The sequence below is a fragment of the Gymnodraco acuticeps genome, unplaced genomic scaffold (assembly GCF_902827175.1).
Source record: "Gymnodraco acuticeps unplaced genomic scaffold, fGymAcu1.1, whole genome shotgun sequence".
Taxonomy (NCBI): Eukaryota; Metazoa; Chordata; class Actinopteri; order Perciformes; family Bathydraconidae; genus Gymnodraco; species Gymnodraco acuticeps.
In genome coordinates, this window is record NW_022990364.1 from 960 (window position 1) to 22478 (window position 21519).

The 21519-nt window shown below is 41.2% G+C and overlaps 2 protein-coding genes across 2 annotated transcripts; one reads left to right on the forward strand and one right to left on the reverse strand.

Moving 5' to 3' along the window:
- Positions 1-213: 213 nt before the first annotated feature.
- Positions 214-4934, reverse strand: swsap1 (SWIM-type zinc finger 7 associated protein 1; the record flags this gene model as incomplete). The annotated part of the gene is given in 2 exon segments (XM_034224228.1): positions 214-483; positions 4332-4934. Coding segments are annotated over 2 exon segments (600 nt in total), but the record flags the coding sequence as incomplete, so codon positions are not given.
- Positions 4935-5011: 77 nt separating this feature from the next.
- Positions 5012-20442, forward strand: znf653 (zinc finger protein 653). Its single transcript, XM_034224227.1, has 10 exons — positions 5012-5510; positions 6141-6181; positions 6593-6916; positions 7986-8449; positions 12161-12353; positions 14568-14652; positions 16281-16398; positions 17573-17687; positions 17767-17866; positions 18763-20442. The coding sequence occupies exons 1-10, from the start codon at positions 5212-5214 to the stop codon at positions 18938-18940; spliced, it is 1917 nt and encodes a 638-aa protein (XP_034080118.1). The 5' UTR covers positions 5012-5211; the 3' UTR covers positions 18941-20442.
- The last annotated feature ends 1077 nt before the right edge of the window (positions 20443-21519 follow it).

The following is a 21519-nucleotide window of genomic DNA, read 5'->3' on the forward strand; positions in this document are numbered from 1 at the left end:
TGGAAATTATTTTTAAGATTGACAAACATCATATGTGTAATTCGTGGCACAATTCAAACGGGATCCAAAGATACGTTTTCTCTCCCCGTTGACTTCAATGCATACTTTTTCCGAAATAAGGTCCCATGGGTCGGAAGTAGATGGGCGGGACTTCGCCTCTCTATCCTCTGAGGATGAAGTAGCTCTGTTCCTAGATTTGGGATCGATTTCGACAGACCTGAAAGAGGCGATGAGGCGGCAGGGGGCGGAGGAGGGGGAGCGCTGTTTCAGGATGTGTGTGAGGAAGGAGGAAGTGTCGCAGAGCAGCGCTGACAGATGTGCAGCGCTGCTCTGATTCTCACTGTGGTTTCCCCCCAGGAAGCCCTCCAGTCTGTCCACGATGATGAGAGAGGGGGGGGTGGGAGACGTGTTCTGGGACTCGTGGAGGCCGGCCACCTGCTGCAGCAGATCCCCCAACGTCCTGGGATAGGAAAACTTGATTTTCTGTTCAAAATAAAAACAGACAGAGAAGCTGAATGAATGACTGTAGCTGCTCAGGAATGTGATTGACAGGAAAATTGTGGAATAATTTGACGTAGCTTATTTTTTACACTTTTGTATTATTCCATAAAAACAGAGAAGAAAACAGAAAGAAACAATACACACAAATTATTAAAAATATTCGCTGATTATATTAGTTACAGATTTGTTGGATTAAAAACAAATCTATGAACTATTATCGATTTTAAAAAGATTTAGGGTTAAGCGATATGGGCCAAATCTTCTATCAAGATATTGATCCAGGGTATATGCAGGAATCCTGAAGTCAAATGTAAGACCTTTCAAGACCTTTTTTAAGACCCTTTTCATAAATTTGAAGACCTCATCTCCACTTCTAGTTTTAACCGGTTACCTTGGCGACACACTTTAACTCACATTGACTATATACAGTATTGATTGTCCTTCCTCCGTATCTTCCAACCATTTGGTCGCAGACTTGCATTTCCCCATAACGATGTTGTTTAACAACCGGCGTAAACGGACCTTCGCACGCTATCAAGCAGTGAGCGTGCGATGTCCTGTTCAGATGACGTCAAACCCAACGGGATGCCATCAATAAACTACACAGAATCACACTACACACCTACGCAATGATTACATTCAGGCAGACTGTAGAATACAACCTCTTTGGACCATTTATATACTTATTGAAAACAAGCTACAAAATGTAATCCCTTGGAAAATGCCCTTTAATACTTTTTAATAGCCTTCATTTCCCTAAATTGATTTATCAACTTTTAATACTTTTTAAGACCCCGCGGACCCCCTGTGATCAATTGTATACATCGATAACGATTAAAATCGAATATAGCATGTTTAGGGTAATTCAATATGAAACAAGACGTTTTTAACATACAAGGATCGTTGGTGCATAACATTTATATATAGTAAAAAAAGAAAAAGGAAATAAAATATAAAAGCAAGTGATACAGAAACAATAAAAAAGAAAAATGTTGTAAAACATTCTATAAAATATCTGAATCAACCTAACCGTTAAGTAGATTTTCATGACTGGGATGGGTTATATTTTGTAATAATTTAAAGTAAAAAATAACTTAAAGGTCACCTATCATGCTATTTTTAGGCAATAGCATGGGTCTCAGATATATCAAAAATATATTAAAAAAGTGTTTTGCTCAAAACACCAAACAGATCACCCATTCTAGCCATGCTCTATCCCTCTATTTCACTTCCTGTTTCAAAAGTGCTGATTTGGGGTATACAGTTGATGCAAACAAAAAAAGGAGGGGTCTGAGCTCATGTGGGACCCGGCAGCTACTGTCTAAACTAAATACTGCCGTGATGAAACGCCATATCATGGATTATCAAGGATTATGTCTGAAACAGTATGGAGCTCAAAGGCTTTCTCTCTTGCCGGTTATACCACAAGGTGAGTTCCTTTTTACTTCCTGCTTCTTCACACACATGCTCTCCAGTACAGGTTAGCTCTGAGTGTTAGCGATGCTAATGTAAACACCGACCATATTACGTCCAAAACAGTCGGGCATTGTTTCTGATAGCAACTTTCTGATAGGGCCGTGGGTCCACATTTCCGATATTACGTCATATCGGACGCAAATCTGGATCAGCTCCGTTGTTTCCCCCGTTTTTAGAGATTTGGGTACGGAGGAAAAGAGGGAGGGTTTTATTTTCTGACGCTGCGCGAGTTCCTTGACACACCGGGGACACAATTTATGTATAAAAGACATCAGAAAGTGCATTTTGCATGATAGGTCCCCTTTAAGCTGTCAAATAAATGTAGTGAGTAAAAAGTACAATATTTGAGTATAAAGAAAGGACTTAAACTCCCACTGTACATTTTACATTTATATTCAATTTAATTGGGAATAATCAATTTCTTGCACAATAATATCCTGCATTATATTTTTTACTGGAAATATGTATTTCCACATGTATATTTTCCACATGCAGTGTTTCCCCTATATACAAATAGTGGCAGCGCGGCGTCGCTGCTGAAATATGCGCGCCGCTGCTGAAATATGCGCGCCGCTGCTAGGGGGCGCCAGCCAGGTACCCAAAAAAATAAAAAATGGTAGTATTTGTGTTACTGTATGTTCAATAAAGGTGTATTTTTGCTAAATCTTGAGACATTGCCACTGTATGTACTAGGCAGGGCCGATTTTTGGCATAGGGTGCCAGACCTGGGGGGGCGCTGCGCTCGTAGCTCTGGGAGGGGAAAAAACATTTTTGACCGTTGGCGCTCATCCTAATTTTCGGCCTTGATGTAACAACATTCATAATTAAGTAAATGTAACACCCTTTTTTATATGCTACCACTGGCTGAAATTATTAAAAAGAGCGATCTAAGCTATCACATCTATGCAGACAACACCCAGATTTATTTTAAAATTACACCGGGAGACTACTCTCCGATTAGAACATTGAGCAAGTCCATTGAGCACATCACTGACTGGATGACTCAGAACTTTCTCCAATTAAACAAACAAAAAACTGAGGTCATTGTTTTTGGAGCAAAGAAGGACCGATTAAAAGTAATCACAGAGCTTATCTTCAGTAGGCTCGACTACTGCAATAGTGTCTTCACAGGTCAGCTTATCTTCAGTAGACTCGACTACTGCAATAGTGTCTTCACAGGTCTCACTAAAAAATCTATCAGAAAGCTGCAGCTGATTCAGAACGCTGCTGCTCGAGTCCTCACTAACACTAGAAAAGTGGATCACATCACTCCGGTTCTGAGATCATTACACTGGCTTCCTGTCTGCCAAAGAATTGATTTTAAAATACTACTGCTAGTTTTTAAATCACTAAATGGCTTAGGACCGAGGAATATAGACGACCTACTCCATCACTATGAAGCATCCAGGAGTCTCAGGTCTTCTGGGTCGGGTCTGCTCTCTGTTCCGAGAATAACCACTAAACATGGAAAAGCAGCTTTTAGTTATTATGCCCCAACAATTTGGAACAAACTGCTTAAATCGCGCACGTCCGCCGAAACACTTCCTATTTTTAAATCCCGACTAAAACGCACCTATTTGCCGCTGCTTTTAATTGAGCTGCCCATACTCACACTACAGGATGCCTTTTCAGTCATGTATTCTGTATCTGCTGTGTTTATTTATTTAATTTATTTCATTACCTTGGCTTATTATGCCTGTTTTGAAATGCCTTTTTAATAATGTATTTGTGCTGTATTTGTTCTTAAATGTCGTTTGCTTTTAATCTGTAAAGCACTTTGAATCGCCACGTGCTGAAAAGTGCTATATAAATAAAATTGCCTTGCCTTGATGTTAAAAACTTCCATTTAGGCCCCGCCCACTCGATCGGATCGGCGATCGGTATCGGCCGATACTGATTCCGGCGATCGGCCCCAAAATTGGCGATCGAAGCATCCCTAACTGAATACATTTGAAGTTATTTTGACGTATATATATTACCTATGTCAATACGTTTCTGTTTTTGTAGTGTATTTGTCTTTTGTAGAGACTTTTCATTTATTCTTTACATATAAAATCTCGCCTAGGGCAGCAAATTGGCTAGAACCGGCCCTGGTACTAGGCCTCAAGAGCCTTTCTTGTGCTGACACATAGAAACAAATTGGCACATAACCCTATTGCACATAGTTGGTTGATTTTGGTTGGTTGGTTATGTACATTGCCTTGTTTTTTATGCTGCTGCAACGCAAAAAACAAACAAATTGGGATCAATAAAGTACCTATCTATCATCTATCTATCTAGGAAGAAAGACAACTAATCAGGTAAAGTACAGGTAGCTCAAAATCGTACCAACTACATCCCCCCACTGTGTGTACCTTGAGACTCTCTGGGCTGGGGACACATTTCTGCAGACACACCGGGAGGCTCTGGATCTGAGTCTGGGTGAAGAACACGACCCTCACCCCCAGCTCAGAGGCCGCCATCACCGCAGACAGCAGCAGCAACGAGCGGCTGATGGAGCTGTCTCCTAGCAACAGCACCGAGCTGCTGACGGAGCTGTCTCCTGGCAACAGCACTGAGCGGATGACGGAGCTGTCTCCTGGCAACAGAGCACTACAAGCTGAATGAGGAACCACCGTTACATCCTTGTTAACGTCAGTTTGAGACATAAAAGTCCTAAAAACACTCGTTAATATGTCCGCCATGATGACTAAGACGGTACCGAGGATGTAGGACAGTTATATATTCCTTCTTCTTCGATCTCTACTTTATTTTAATGTTCTTCTTTTCGTTGGTTTTTAGAGGCGTTGCATTGCCACCTACTACTTGGTTATGAATTCACCAAAACCTGCTCATATAACTTAAGAAACATTATTATAAAAAAAAGATACACTTTTCTTGAAGATGTGTAGCGTTTCCCGCGTCTGTCTTCATGTTGCACACTGGTGTTCACGCTGCTCAGGTCCGTGTGGAAAGGCTTCGTTCACCGTAACGTTCCGCTCCATGTACACAAGTATTTCCCTTGTGTTTAAAGTTAACATCATGCCCCAAATTATAAGCCAATTTACAAAGATAGGTCTTTAATTTACTTTTAAAAATTCCAATTGAGGTTGCTGTTCTAAGATCAAATGGGAGCCGTTTGGGGCCATAAAAACAGAAAGCAGCCTCCCCGGTTTTCTCATGGTAAGGGTTTCCGGTTAAATCTGACAACAACCGGGACACCGTAGAATCATAACATCAGCTGCTGTGGCCAAGATGGCGCGTAATCCAGTGGAGTTGGAGGTTGCTCTGGACTCGGATCCGGCCGGGGATCAGGAGGATAACGAGGTTTTGAGACGATGCAGAGGAAGACCCAGACTCACGGACTCAGACCGGGCTCAGAGGCGCCTGGAGTCCCGGAAGAAGTACGATATCCGGCGGGTTTACCTGGGAGAGTCGCACAAGCTGTGGAGCGAAGTGAGGAGGAGAACCAGCCTGAGTGATGCTGGGCTGGCAGAGTATCTGATCCTGCTCAACAACACTTATGGAGAGAAGTACCAGCAGGAGTACTGCGGGTGAGCAGAGACACTGTTTAAATATGCTAATGTTATTTAACCAGACCATGCATGCCTTCATTCATAAAAAGGTTAGTAGAGGATTGTGAGAATTTGATCAAATATCTGGATCAGACACCTGCAGGTCCGCTGCAACTCTCACTACTTTTAAATCCAGGCTGAAGACTTTTCATTTTGCCGCTGCTTTTAATTGAACTATTCACATCTCACACTGCACTGTAACTTTTATTCATGTCCCTGTGTTATTCATGTTTTATTATCTTTGCTTTTTAATCTTTCTAATGTGTTTTATGCTCTTAATATCTTTCATTTTTGTAAAGCACTTTGAATTGCCTTGTGATGAAAAGTGCTATATAAATAAACTTGCCTTGCCTTCATTAATATGGTCTGCTGTAATATTAGTGACTTTTCCTTATTTTCTGTCAGCCTAATATTCTTTGCTTTTTTGTTTATTCTTCAACTTCATAATGTGTTATCCTGCTTGACCCAACCAGATCATGCAAGTCCTTTTTTTTATAGATTAGATCAAAGTCATTATTGTTTGCCATTATGGTTGTGTATCAACTCTATAAGGAAGAACTCTAACTCTGCTTAATCTGACCAGTCACTGTCCATTTCATTGTATTACAGGAAGAAGATTGCTCCAGAAGTCTCAATAAAACAGAAAAAAGGTAAGTTGACAGATGGTGATATTTTGAATCCGTTTCCGTTTTTGAGGGGGTTTCCCGACATATCGTTGCAGTAAATTAAAGGGTGTTTCATGTTGTCGTTGCTGTGGACCTTCTTAATCTACCTTCTTTGGGGGCCCCCTTCTGGTCCGGGGCCCCAAGCAGTTGCCTGTCCGCATGTGGCCCTGCACATACATACATTACCCCTTTCCATCTAAGTCTTGGCAAATTATACATAAATACAGACATTCATTTAAATTCTCTGACCTCTCCCTGGGTAGTCGGTACAGACAGTTATGCTTACAAATCCGAAACAGGCGCTAGTTACAAATTAAATATAAAAGAAAATAATGCAAACAAATATGTGGGAAAAACTTATAATATTAACAATGATCACTTGTTGTTGTTTCCCAGGCAGGAAGGACCGGGTGTCCAGCCTCCAGAGCCTGGTCAGCTGGTACCAGGATCACTGCCGCTCCTGCCCTCACGAGCCCCAGCTCAGAGCCCTGGAGCCTCAGATCAACTTCTCCACCGCCGCTATCTGGCAGTGCGACTCCAACCACTCCTTTGTGCAATACCTGTTCTCCCCACCGAGGGAGGCCAGTGACTCTGAACCTGAGGAGGAGGGAGTGATGGAAGAGGAGGAGGAGGAAGAGAGGGCGGAAAAAACAGACGTGGTGGTGGCTAAAGAAGCTGTGAGCAGGAAGATAAGAAAAGACGCTCACAAACAGTTTAAAGGTGAAGCATGTTCAGTCGATAACGATTCAAATCCAATATAGCATGTTTTGGGTAATTCAATATGATAGACGTTTTTTACATTACATGTTACTTGTTAGACGCTTTTATCCAAAGCGACTTACATACTCAATACTGTGGGCAATCCCCACAGGAGCAACTTGGGGTGAAGTGTCTCAGGGACACAACGACATGCTGACTGCAGTGGGGTTTGAACCCTGATTCGAACACCAACGCACAACCCACTGCGCCACACTCCTATGTTTTTAACATACAAGAATCGTTGGTGCATAACATTTATATATATATATATATATATATATATATATATATATATATATATATAGTAAAAAAAAAAAAGGAAATAAAATATAAAAGCAAGTGATACTGAAATAATAAAATAGAAAAATGTTGAAAAACATTCTATAAAATATCTGAATCAACCTAACCGTTAAGTAGATTTTCATGACTGGGATGGGTTATATTTTGTGATAACTTAAATAACTTAAGCGTAAAAAGTACAATATTTGAGTATAAGGAAAGGAAGTAAGAAAAATAATCAGGTAAAGTACAAGTAGCTCAAAATCATCAACCAAGAAATTAGTTAGCATTTGAGCACTTTTGGTTCCCTCAAAGTCAATGGTATTTTGAACCTGAGAAATCTCATTGGCTTTTCCTCAAGGGAGCCCTTGCCATCATCACTGTACTACTCTATTATTTTGTTAAACCTTTTCTTAATATCGTGAGAATTTATATTTTCATCAATACTTTAACAGACTGTTAAACACCTGAACTTTTGAAAGAACATCCATAACATTCATCTGTTTGCAGCTTATATACATCAATATTCCAATTACTTGTATATAGACTATTCCTACTATATTTTATTTTTATTTTATTTACTTGCACTATTATCTGTGTTATTGTGTTGCTCTGTTGGAGGAGCCTGTGACCTAAGATTTGCATTGTCACAACTACACTGTAGCTATGTACACATGACAATAAAAGCCTTGAACCTTGGAGTAGCTGGGAAATGCTGAACACGTATTATCATGTATCTGTTTTTCTGTAGATGTGAGAGAAAATGTTTCTGAAGGACAACAGACACCCATGAGCCCGAGAGAAGAGGCTGCATCTGTAGACCAGCAGCCCAGAGAAGAGGCCTGCTGTGGGGATGTTCCACTAACAGGACAGCCTGTGTGGGAGATGGAGATGGAGCAACATCCAGGCTCCCCTGCTGAAGAGTTTCCATCGGACGAGGAGGCCGAGGATCTGATGCAAGACGGAGAAGAAGAAGAAGACATTAGGACGGTGCCTCACGGATACGAGTGTGTAGAAGTGACGCAGTCTTTAATGGATAAACTGGAAAAGACGAGAGAAGACTCGTTGCTGTCTCAGAGCGGTTCAGTTGGATCGGAGCTTTCTGTCCCGTCGAACATCCCGGAGCAGAGCGAGATGTTCGACCCTCACTCTCTGCAGACGGTGGTGAGCAGCTGTGAGATCCCCGACCAGACGAACACTTTGGGAGGACCGCAGGTTGGTGAATGAGAACTGTGAAGAGATTTTTAAAGAGCTCTATTATGCCCTTTCCTGTAGTTTCTTATATCGGTTATTGTGCATGTAATAGTTTGCAAAGGCTTTAATTCCCTGTGTTCCCTTGCCTGATACGCCTGCTTTGGACTCCTTTGTTTACTTCCATAACATACTGACATCACTATATAACGCTCGCTCTTCTATTGGCTAGCGCTCCAACACATTGTACGTGATAGGCTAAGGGGCGGGACATCTCTAAGTGGTTGACCAATCACAACAGAGCCGGCCAGCTAACCAATCAGAGCAGACTGGACTCTGCTTTCAGACAGAGGAGACTCTTTAAAATAGAGACACTAAATACTGATATACATCTGAACATCAGCAGGAGAGGACTCTTTAAAGTAGAGACACTACATACTGATATATACCTGAACATCAGCAGGAGAGGACTCTTTAAAGTAGAGACACTACATACTGATATACACCTGAACATCAGCAGGAGAGGACTCTTTAAAGTAGAGACACTACATACTGATATTCACCTGAACATCAGCAGGAGAGGACTCTTTAAAGTAGAGACAACTACATACTGATATACACCTGAACATCAGCAGGAGAGGACTCTTTAAAGTAGAGACACTACATACTGATATTCACCTGAACATCAGCAGGAGAGGACTCTTTAAAGTAGAGACACTTCATACTGATATACACCTGAACATCAGCAGGAGAGGACTCTTTAAAGTAGAGACACTACATACTGATATACACCTGAACATCAGCAGGAGAGGACTCTTTAAAGTAGAGACACAACATACTGATATACACCTGGACATCAGCAGGAGAGGACTCTTTAAAGTAGAGACACTACATACTGACATACACCTGAACATCAGCAGGAGAGGACTCTTTAAAGTAGAGACACTACAGACTGATATACACCTGAACATCAGCAGGAGAGGACTCTTTAAAGTAGAGACACTACATACTGATATACACCTGAACATCAGCAGGAGAGGACTCTTTAAAGTAGAGACACTACATACTGATATACACCTGAACATCAGCAGGAGAGGACTCTTTAAAGTAGAGACACTACATACTGATATACACCTGAACATCAGCAGGAGAGGACTCTTTAAAGTAGAGACACTACATACTGATATACACCTGAACATCAGCAGGAGAGGACTCTTTAAAGTAGAGACACTACATACTGATATACACCTGAACATCAGCAGGAGAGGACTCTTTAAAGTAGAGACACTACATACTGATATACACCTGAACATCAGCAGGAGAGGACTCTTTAAAGTAGAGACACTACATACTGATATACACCTGAACATCAGCAGGAGAGGACTCTTTAAAGTAGAGACACTACATACTGATATACACCTGAACATCAGCAGAATTGACACAACAAGCTGATTATCAGACATCATTTAAAGGAGACCTATCATGCAAAATGCACTTTTTTGTATGTCTTTTATACATGAATATGTGTCCCCGGTGTGTCAGAAAACACAACCTTCTCTCTTTTCCATCCATCCATCCATCCATCTTCTCCCGCTTATCCGTGGTCGGGTCGCGGGGGTAGCAGTTCCAGCAGAGAGCCCCAAACTTTCTTTTCCCTGGCGACATCAACCAGCTCTGACTGGGGGATCCCAAGGCGCTCCCAGGCCAGCAAAGAGATATAATCCCTCCACCTGGTTCTAGGTCTACCCCTTGGTCTCTTCCCAGCTGGACGTGCCTGGAACACCTCCCTAGGGAGGCGCCCAGGTGGCATCCTAACTAGGTGCCCGAACCACCTCAACTGGCTCCTTTCGACGCGAAGGAGGATCGGCTCAACTCTGAGTCCCTCCCGGATGACCAAACTTCTCACCTTATCCCTAAGGGAGACACCAACCACCCTGCGGAGAAAACCCATCTCGGCCGCTTGTATCCGCGATCTCGTTCTTTCGGTCATGACCCATCCTTCATGACCATAGGTGAGGGTAGGAACGAAAATGGCCCGGTAGACAGAGAGCTTTGCCTTCTGGCTCAGCTCCCTTTTCGTCACAACGGTGCGGTAAAGCGGCTGCAGTACCGCTCCCGCTGCTCCGATTCTCCGGCCCATCTCACGCTCCATTGTTCCCTCACTCGAGAACAAGACTCTGTTTTCCTCCATACTAGGGCTGAACGATTAATCGATTTTAAATCGAAATCGCGATTTGAAATGATGTGATTATCAAATCGCAAAGCCTGCGATTTTTTTTTTTAACAATTTTTTTCTTTTTTTTTCTTGTGTGTCAGTCATCCACACCAATCAGAAGTGCTGTGCTCCACATGTACCAGCCATTGTTAATCAATCAGAAGTAGCCCATGATAGAAGGTGATAGACAGATTGATACAATCACCTGCCAAGTGCTTCTGAAAGTGCCTGCCCTTTCCAAATGGCTTCCAATGGAGCTTTAGATGGTTTGGTGAAACAAACCATCTGGGTCAGGTTAGTAATGCTCCATCACATGTTTCTATTACAGGGCTAATCTTAAACTGAAGCTCGACTTTAAAGCAACCCAACGGAAGTTTCATGTAAGTTTAGTTTTTTCACTCGTAGCTCGGGCTGTGGGGGTGCTAGAGACGGGAGCACGTTGATACGACCTTCCTAGCCGGAGTTCTGGCCGCATTTTACAATAAACTTCCGTTGGGTCGCTTAAAAACAAATATCGCAAATCGCAATCGCAATATTTGTCAGAAAAATCGCAATTAGATTTTTTTTTTTCCAAAATCGTGCAGCCCTACTCCATACCCAAATCTCTAAAAACGGGGCTGCAATGGAGCTGATACAGATTTGAATTTCTCTGACGTCAGAAAAGGGGTGCTCCGCCTATATGGGCAACTCTCCACCTGTCAGGGGGATGAGAGGTTTGGCCACGGCCATTGCCCAACCTCTCATTCACATATAGGCTGTCGGAAAGCTAAATCTCCCCCAGTCACATCTGTGTTTTTGCCTGCTCTTGCCAGGATGTCTAAGGGAGTTAAACGTTGTGCTGTTGTTGGCTGCAAGAATCGGGACAAGGGACTGCATGCAATGCCATCCCTGGAAAAAGACAAGAATCTGTGGCAGAAGACTCCGGCAGATTTCTGCTTGTGTGTTCTAAACATTTTACCACGGACATGTTTATGAACTAGATTTTTTTCCGCTGGTCAACATGTCCGTTAAAATTTAAATCTTCCGGACAAAATTAGAAAAGTGCCGGTCAAAGGTCTTCTTGTTATTTATTGAGCTTTAAAACAAATGAATAACAATTCTATATAATAATATAAGAATAATACACGGAGGACGGAGCCTCTCTTTTCCTCCCCTTCTTCTGAGAGCCCAGCAGCTGATCTTTGAGCACGCCCTCCTCTCCTGCAGGGGGGCGTGGTCAGCTGCAGCTCATTTGCACTAAAGCTATGTCACAGAATCAGCCCTTGCAAAAACTGGGCTGGAAAAGAGCAAATAGAGCGAAATGAGGCATGGCTAATCATGATCTGTTTGGTATTTTGAAAAAAAAACTTCACAGACATGTTTTATATAGGTATGGCCCTACAATATATTATTCAAATATAGCATGATAGGTCCACTTTAAGTTAGAAACATTAATGAGTGTCAGCGTTTCCGGGAACATTTGAATGGGTTGTTCTATATCTTTTTTGTCAAAGGCTATCTTTGTTTGTTCCCATCTCTAGTTAATCATCATCACCGGCCCCAGCTACGAGGCCCTGGCTTCAGAGGGCATACAGCTGAATATGGGCGGAGGAAACGTGGAGGAGGTCACCTGCACCGTCATCGGGGGGGTCAGCTACAACCAGGTGTGCTCGTCGGACTCAAATCTCAGGGAGGAGGAGGAGGAAGAGGAGGAGGAGGAAGACTCCATGACAGGTGCGCTGCTTTCAGAACTAACACTGACACTTTAAAAATGTGAACGCAACGACTGAATCCAACTGCTCTTATCGGCAGATGTCGAAAGTAACTCGACTCTTATTCAAGGTACTTCTTTCCCTCTGTTTAAACACACTACCTTTGTGTGTGAATGTAGTTCAGCGATTATCAAAATGCCACCACTTGCAGGGGGCCAAATAAGAATTACATTTTTGTATTTCAAAGCACCTCATTCACACCAACGCAACTCCGGTTCAAGCTCCGTGCTAGAGCTTTTCAGGTTCAGAACCGGTTCTTCGGTTTAGCTCAGGCTCCAGCTTCCTCTGTACTTCTACGGAAGACCAGATTCCCAGTAGGTAGCTGGTCTCTTCAGTGGACCACTGCTGCTTGTTAAGTTTCTCCATCGTTGTGTACAAACTGGATAAAGCGCCGGCTTTTTGTTGTTGTTCAGGAGTTGATCCCGCCCCTGCCCCCGCCTCGACGTAAGTGTGACGTATGCGGTACTTTTGCTCCAGCCGGACAATTTTTGGTGCTTGAAACGAACCGGTGTGAACAGGAAAACCCGGTGCTTTCAAGCTCCGGCCCTGAAACACCGTTGGTGTGAATGAGGTATTAGAGGAGCCTGTGACCTACGTTTTTCATTGACATATCTACAATGTAGTTTATGTACAAATGACAACAAAAGCCTTGAATCTTGAGTCTGAAATATAGCTTTTTAAATGCAAATTCCTTGTTAAGTAAACCCAGTGCTCACTCCCCAACTCCTATATATTTTATTTAAACTACTGGCTCCCACTTCCTCCACAGTGTTGAATAGACAGGTGTTTTTTTTATACTCCATGCAAACATCTTATCATTGTAATCTAAGATTGATAAGACTTATAACAAGTATACAGAGCGTGCATGTGTCTGTATGACTGCACAGTATTGTGTGTGAGCTGCTGGGAATAAAAACAGTTTTGCATATTTTTCTGCAACATTTTGTATTTCTGTATACATCCTGCAGCAGCACATCCTCACTAACATCCTCTATGCATATTTACTATATGGAGTATTATAAAATGGGGTAGAAAATCATTAAAAGAGGGCTTTGATGCAGGTTATATTTTCATGATGCAAAGCTGCTCCACTGTCAAAGATAGTTAGGCCCCATTTACATGGGAACGCAAACGAGCCTCATTCGATATCAAAAAAGTCTTACGTTCACACGGATACGGCTCAATAAACGTGTCCCTTCACACGAGACCGCTCGACCCGCTGGAGACGCTGTAGTACATATGCCGGGCCTGTAAGGGGCGCTGTACTTCCGCCACAAAATACACCAAAAGCAGCGAAGAAGACCCCGAGCATGGTTGCCATGGTTGCCCTTCTGTTTATGCCCCGTGGTGGATTTAGCAACATGTAGTTCTCCATGTCCACTTGTTGCTGATGGTTGTGGTAGAGCAGCTGTATAGTTTGCGCTAACATCTGTAGCATGGTCAGTAGCAGTAGCTACTGACCATGCTACAGCAGTGAGCAGCAGAGGTGTGGAGAGGTGGGGCTATGTCTTCATCGTTATCAGGAAATGATCGTATAGGACGTACACACGGAGCCGTTTGGCCCCCCAGAGCATTCCGTCCGCAGATCTATCCACCTTGGGACCCGTTATGGTTTGCGGGGTCCGTTTCCGCGGTTCCATTACGGCCTCGTGTGAACGAACGGGCTATACGAAAGAGAAAAGTAGCGGATACAACCCGTTTCGTTCCCGTGTAAACAGCACCTTAAATGCTTTATTTATAGCATGCTGTCATATTGTAGGTAATGTAACATGTTTACCCTGTAAAAGGTAGATACAATTATAATAAATATTGTGTCCTATAAGGGAGATACTGTTGTTTTACTGACAATTTCTAAGGGAAAATAATTGATTGGAAGAAAATATATTTTTTTATTGCAAAAATGTGTTTCTAAATTATCGTTTATTGCCAGACAAAAGAAAATGTTTTATCAGAAGTGGATTTATTTATGTTTTGCCTTTCGATTAATAAGTAAAAGATACATTATGAATGTAAAGAATACATCTAAACAAGTCTTCTCAACTGTGAGTAAAACTAATGCAATAAAAACGTTTTAGAAAGGTCTGTTAAAAAGCAGTCGAAGGGTCTTATGGAAACAAAGGAAGGAATCCACGCCAATTCTGTTTGTATAGTCGGTTAATAAAATGTCTCTCTGCAGGTTTGAGTAACAAACAGCTGCTGCAGCCCGCTGAGGACTCTCTGGATCTGAGCGGTGACCGAGAGCTGCAGCGGAGTCTGAGCAGGTCAGTGCTCCACATGCTTTACATGGTGAAACCAGGGCTAATATGGAGTCAGATTTGGGTCAATATTCTAGCGCGCAAAACAAGCTACTCACGAGTGGAAAATGTGCTTTTATACGTGCATGAAATGACCCCCGCGCGCAGATTAAACCCCCAAGAGACAGCCCTCTTGCTCGCTCGCGGGAGTGTCAGCCTCACTTGCTCGCGGAGTCTGTCTACGCGCGCGTGAAAAGTTTCTGACACTTTGGGGCGGAGCCACTAGACTTTGATTGACAGCTGCCAGGAAGCCCGGAGTTGCCAGGTTTGATAAATGCCTGAACTACCAAGAGCCGAGGAGTGACAGCTGCAAGATCAGTTGGACGAGACTGAATGGTAAAGTTGTCCATAAAAAAACTATTATATTCGTAATTTATATTCGTAAAGTGTACAGCTACACAGCTATATATAGCTGTGTATATATATAAATTAATTTGATATAAAAAAAATTACACATTAATTCTAGGAGTGCAATACTTTTACAAACACTATAGTAATAATATGCATTCATTATGACAACATCATACTATTACTATAGGAGTGTTCTATAGTGTGTTCAAAAAAGAACTACAGAAACACTATATATTATACTATAGTTATACTATTTAAAATAATATAGGAATACTACAAAGATCTAGATACATAGTATTACTATTGAAATATTATAGGGCTACTATAGCTAATAAAATGGCACTACATAAAAAACTATAGTAATACAATAGCTGGTGAAAAATACAAACTTACTAAAGGACACTATACAACTCTTATAGTATAATATAGTAATACTATAATTCATTTATAGTTCATTTCGTAAGGGAGGTACAGCAGACAGCAGTTTTCGACAGATACAGCCCACTCAAAAATATATTGTTTTATATAAAATTCATTAAGATATATATATATATATATATATATATATAATAGTTTTTTTTATGGCCAACTTTACCATTCAGTCTCGTCCAACTGATCTTGCTGCTGTCACTCCTCGGCTCTTGGTAGTTCAGGCATTTATCAAACCTGGCAACTCCGGGCTTCCTTGCAGCTGTCAATCAAAGTCCAGTGGCTCCGCCCCAAAGTGCCAGAAACTTTTCACGCGCGTAGACAGACTCCACGAGGCTGACACTCCCGCGAGCGAGCACATAGCCGCTCGCGGGGGTTTAATCTGCGCGCGAGGGTCATTTTATGCGCATGTAAAAGCACATTTTCCGCTCGTGAGTAGCTTGTTTTACGCGCTAGAATATTGACCCAAATCTGACTCCATAGCTAATTTGAATTTTAAAAGACGAGCAGAAATGATAATCCAACTCAAAGTCAACTTTCAGTTTGTGTGTACAGACAGAGAGATCGAAATACCGTTTCCCACAATCCCGAATACAAAAACAAATATATATTAAAAATATGTATGCAAATCTGTATATCATATATATATATATACATACACACAATCAACAGACACATTTATACATATGCACATATTAAGATGTAAATAAAAGCACAACAATCAATATATACAAAATAACAGTCACTTAAACTCCCCTGCACTTCAGTGTTTGCTGGTTTTGTGAATTAAGTCTGCAGTGTGTCTGTTTTCACAGCGTCAGGTCAAAGAGAAACAGGCGAGGCCCGGTCATCGAGGCGGACGGGATGCTGAAGATGTTCCACTGTCCGTACGAAGGCTGCAGTCAAGTCTACGTAGCTATCAGCAGCTTTCAGGTAACAATACAAATCACTGTGAAGGTACAGGAATTTGGGGTCAGGGATATTCAGACTCTGGGAGAAATATTGAGCTTTAAGATTCCCTGTGAGCCCAGGGTTATGTACCTGGGCTTGATTCAGGATAGTATAATTGGAAAGGAGGACTCTTGATACTAGAGGGTAAAAAGGTCACACGGACTGGGTCAATGGCTGGACATTGTTGAAGAAATATTTACTATGGAAAGACTGACCTACTGTCTAAGGACTAAAGCAGAGATCTGTGAACAACGCTGGGAAAAATTGACAGTGTACAAGGAAAAAGAAAGACCGTGAACTTTTTTTTTCTACCTATAGAGTGCCACAGTGACGCGTCCTAAAACCCAGAAGTAAGTTAGCATGTTACCACTTCCGGTTCCTTCGCCAAAAAGCAATGCAATTTCTCCATAGGATTTTGGAAAATAGCTGGAAATAAGGTCTGTGGTTGAGACACATTGAAGAGACGGATCACGTTTTGTTCTACGACATTGAATCCATCAGCAGTGACCCCACTGGTGATTTCTGAAGTTTACGTGTCTGAGAAACGATGGTTGTTACCAAGTGGCTGAATAGGACTACAGAAGTTGTCGAGGCAGTTGTACGTCATTACACCGAACACGTAAACACTCCCGCTAAGTTTGTTTGCCCTGTTCTGCTTGAAAGCAAGTCCCTGCCTCCTGCAAACTGTTCAAACAAACGCTTCAACTTGTACCATTTACAATCTGTATGTTTGAATATGGATCTTAAGTTGGCGTGACGTTGAAGCAGCGATCCTGCTGTAGTTCCTTTATAGCATAACGTTAGCATTTTGCTTCTGGCGATTAGATTTACGATTAGAAAATTATAAAAGTAGGGTAGACATGTGGATAATATCCGGCTGAACAAAACGTGATCCGTCTCTTAAATGTGTCTCAACCACAGACCTTATTTCGAGCTATTTTCCAAAATCCTATGGAGAAATTGCATTGCGTTTTTGTCGAAGGAACCGGAAGGAGTTTACTTCCGGGTTTTAGGATGCGTCACTGTGGCACTCTATGTAGTTGTGTGTGTTATATATTTGTTGAATGAAAAATAAAGAGTTTAATTTAATACATTTCAGTTGTTTGGGCTTTTTAAAATAACCATCTATTTGGTCCACTTCCCTTTTTGTCTGTAGAATCACGTGAACCTAGTCCACAGGAAAGGGAGGACCAAGGTTTGTCCTCATCCAGGCTGCGGGAAAAAGTTTTACCTATCGAATCACCTGCATCGACACATGATTATCCACTCAGGTACATTCACAGAGAAACCCTTGTCATGTAAGAATATCAACTCCATAAACCGTTAACATGTAACTGAATGTTCCTACAGGAGTCAGAGATTTTATCTGCGAGACGTGCGGGAAATCGTTTAAGCGTAAGAATCACCTGGAGGTCCACAGGAGGACTCACACAGGAGAAACACCGCTACAGTAAGTCACTACAGCTGGACCTTTGGACTGCGTTTTAGGGCCATTGTTGGTTAAAATCAATAAGTAAGAACCAACGTAATAACTAAAAAAAAAGATTCAGAATTTCCAAAATAACTTTCGTAATTTAAACCAATAAAAAACAAACTGAAAGCTGAAATGCAAAATAAATCAAACTAAGTAATATAAAACTATTTTTCCTCAAATATCCACTTGAGACTGGCTCAAGTCTCACAGTTACAGTCTGGTACAGAAACTGGTTTTGCTCTCTAAAGCTAATTTCCCTATTCATGGCGGCTGTACCGGGAAATATTTTCATATAACTCACTGGTTTAAATTACATGAAGGCTTAAAGTCATGCATGGTTCAGAGCGTGGCTGCTTGCAAACAAGAAAAATAATTATGTTATTAATTTAAAACTCAAAATCTACCTTATTTAAAAGACTTTAACAGTTTGGTTAATGCTGCTTTTCTGTGTTGAATAAACCCAATGCTCACTCTCTATTCCTGAATTAGACAGGAGTCACCATGCTATAAGGAAGGTTTTTATTTATTGAAACTACTGGCTGCCTCTTTCCCCACTGGGTTGAATAGACAGGTGGATATTTGTATACCATGCAAACATCCTATCATTTCAATCTAAGCTGTGACTCATTATACTGTACTGTGCATGCACGTGTATCATGTATTATATGTCTCATCTTCTTACCTACAATGGCACTATTTGCCTCTGAAGAAAACGGATCTTATTTTAATCCAGTTCTGTAGTGAGCAGGTTTGAATGAAAGACACGTTTGTGACACTAATATTGACCTACAAATCTGGAACCAGGATCATCCAATCACTTTTCTTCTTTCTTACCTGTTCCTTCTTGTCTTCTCACCCACGTCATACGTTAGATGTGAAATCTGTGGGTACCAGTGTCGTCAGCGAGCGTCTCTGAACTGGCACATGAAGAAGCACACTTCAGAGGCTCACTACAACTTCACCTGCGAGTTCTGCGAGAAGAGGTTCGAGAAACTGGACAGTGTTAAATTTCACAAACTAAAGAGCCACCCAGACAAACTGGCAACGTGAAGTGTTCAGAAACCTGATGATGGGACTTAAAAATGTACAGAACGGCCGTCAAAAACCAAAGGAAGACTTCCAGGAAAGAGACTTTGCTTTGCTGGGTTTGTCTGGCCTCTCATGTTCAGGATAATATGAGTATCCACTGTAAAACACACAAGAAGTGGATAAAGTGGGCCTAACAGCTGTGCAGGACACAAGCTAATTCAGAGTAGGCCTATAGGGCCAAAACAGGGGTTCTGAACATGTTTCGTACATTAACAGCTCAATCATACTTTTAAAATCATTTTATAAACCATTACAAGACAAAAATCAAGAGTACAAATGTAATAAATGGCTGATACAGGGTGTTTGAGGGCTCAGACATCAGCTTCCAACTTTAGCATGGTCAGCTAACTAGCTTACTACCTGAAATAGTAATCCATTGTTACTTCTAATAGCAGCTGTATCTACTATTATTGTAAGTTGTTGTTAAAAAAAAAATAGCCTGTTCACAGCTAGCACATCCACAGTGCAGTATTTCCCCACTGTGTGGGAGTCAGTCCAAGATGCTACTGTAGCTAGACTAACGTTAGCTCCTTGACCTTGGTTCTTCTTGGTAGCTAACTTGTTATGCCTGAAAGAGTTTTGTTAACTAAATACATTGGCTACTTCTCATCCTAAAAGCCTTTTATTTCAATGGTCAAAGTAAAATTTAAGAAATATTAGCTTAGCAGCTAACGCTTAATAATCAATGTTCAACAATAATTAAAATACTAGGACTTAAGAATAGAAAAATGCTGTTTCTTTATTTTCTATGTAATATTGCTAAATATTATACTTTAACTGGTTTCTTATTTTCATAACGAGTCAGTTTAAAACATGAAATAGTCGATTGAAGATGGTGTTTCTTTATCTAGCGGATGTCGCTAACGTTAGCCTGATTAGCTAACTAGCTAGCTAGCTATATCTGATCAAATCTTTCAGTGACAGCAATAATTTCCGCCGGTTTAATTTTCTGTTGATGGCTAGAAGTGGCTAGAAGTGGGAATCATCCTTTCTTTTACCTCTGAACGAAATATAGGCCTACAGGCCATTGTTTTGAAAAATGACAATGAGTTGGGATTTGGATATCATTTTATATTTATTAATAAAAAAATTGAAATATTTTTTGAAAGTGCTCTGATTTGAAGATTAATACCTCCAAGAAAGATTATTGATAACATTTCAGTTGAATGGATTTTTTTTTTTAATATTCTTGAAATTAAGGCTGTGAAATTAAATTAATGAGGTTTGAGTGTTGCACTAGCTACTCGTACTGACATGTGTAGGATCTTCCATTTTGGTCAAAAATGTTGTTTTGTGAGCTAAAGGCAAATACTTTGCCTTACATTTTCCCTCTCAATCTGTTTTCATTGTCCCATTGACAGTTCCTCAGGAAAACTCACCTCAGTCCTCTTTTGTCCTGCCTGTACTTTAGTTTCCAAAGCACTTTTTGTTAACTGATGAATCACTAAAATGTGCCAATATGACCCATTTGTGACGTATTTCTTTGGAACATATTTGTTTGACACATGGTTAATAATATGCAGCGTGTTGTTGCCTCTTGCATTACGCTTTCAAGGGTGGGTGTTTGTGTGTGCCAAGTGTGGGTGTGCATAAATATTCAGAAAAGGCATGAAAATCACAAGTGACATGACTTTAGCATGGAGGAACAAGTTGCATGTAACGCCAGAAGAGAACAAACATGAGTCAGGACTAAGAAAGATATATTTATTAATATAAAATGCATTTCAAATAGACATTTTAATATGTGAGGATGCATTTCTATTTATTAATGTACCTTTTATATAGGCCCTTTCCCAAGCTATTCTTCTCAAAACTGTCATGTCTCCTTTTAAAATGCAGTGACTAATCGTCAGTATTCTTCTGCTGTAAATCATCTATCCTCCATTATTTTGCAGTTGAGTTAGTAATTCCCACCTGTCACTCTCTCCATGCTCTTTTATCTCTGCTTATAATGATTATGATGTTCAGATAAAGGAATATGTCAGACTGCACAATGTTTGAAATGTGAGGCCACAGTCTGAGGAGCACTCATGAGGAAAAACCCAGAGCTCGAGAAAATTACATTTTCATTTCATTTAATCGTTTATTTGAACAGGGACAATGCACATTGATAAACACTTTAAAGGTCCCATGTGATGACCATTTCTACTGATCATATTTCCATTGTTGAGGTCTAGAATATATTTAAATGGTGCAATTTCCCAAAATCACATTGGTTTCTCATCCAGCATCTCTGCATAGTATGTGTATTCACCAGGTATTCACTCTCTGTCCTAAACGGCTTGTTGGAGCTCCTGCCCCCACCCCCCTCCCTGTGAGCCCAGTGTGCTCTGATTGGTCGGGACATTGGGAGGCTCGTTGCTGCGAGGAGCGGACAGGTTTCCGATACAGCGAGAACAAGCTAAACTCATCCTGAGCACACACAAACACTCACAGCCGAAGTAAAAAGTGTGGCTTGATATTGAGAAAGAAAAAGGTTTATAACGCTGTGAGAATGGGTCTGCGGAGAACATTTCTCCACCTTCCCAACTCGTCTATTA

Coding starts and splice junctions, on each gene's coding strand:
- znf653 (XM_034224227.1), top strand. CDS start 5,212: ATGGCGCGTAATCCAGTGGAGTTGGAGGTTGCTCTGGACTCGGATCCG. Junction 12,354..14,567: donor GGAGGAAGACTCCATGACAG/GTGCGCTGCTTT, acceptor GTCTCTCTGCAG/GTTTGAGTAACAAACAGCTG. Junction 16,399..17,572: donor TAGCTATCAGCAGCTTTCAG/GTAACAATACAA, acceptor TTTTGTCTGTAG/AATCACGTGAACCTAGTCCA.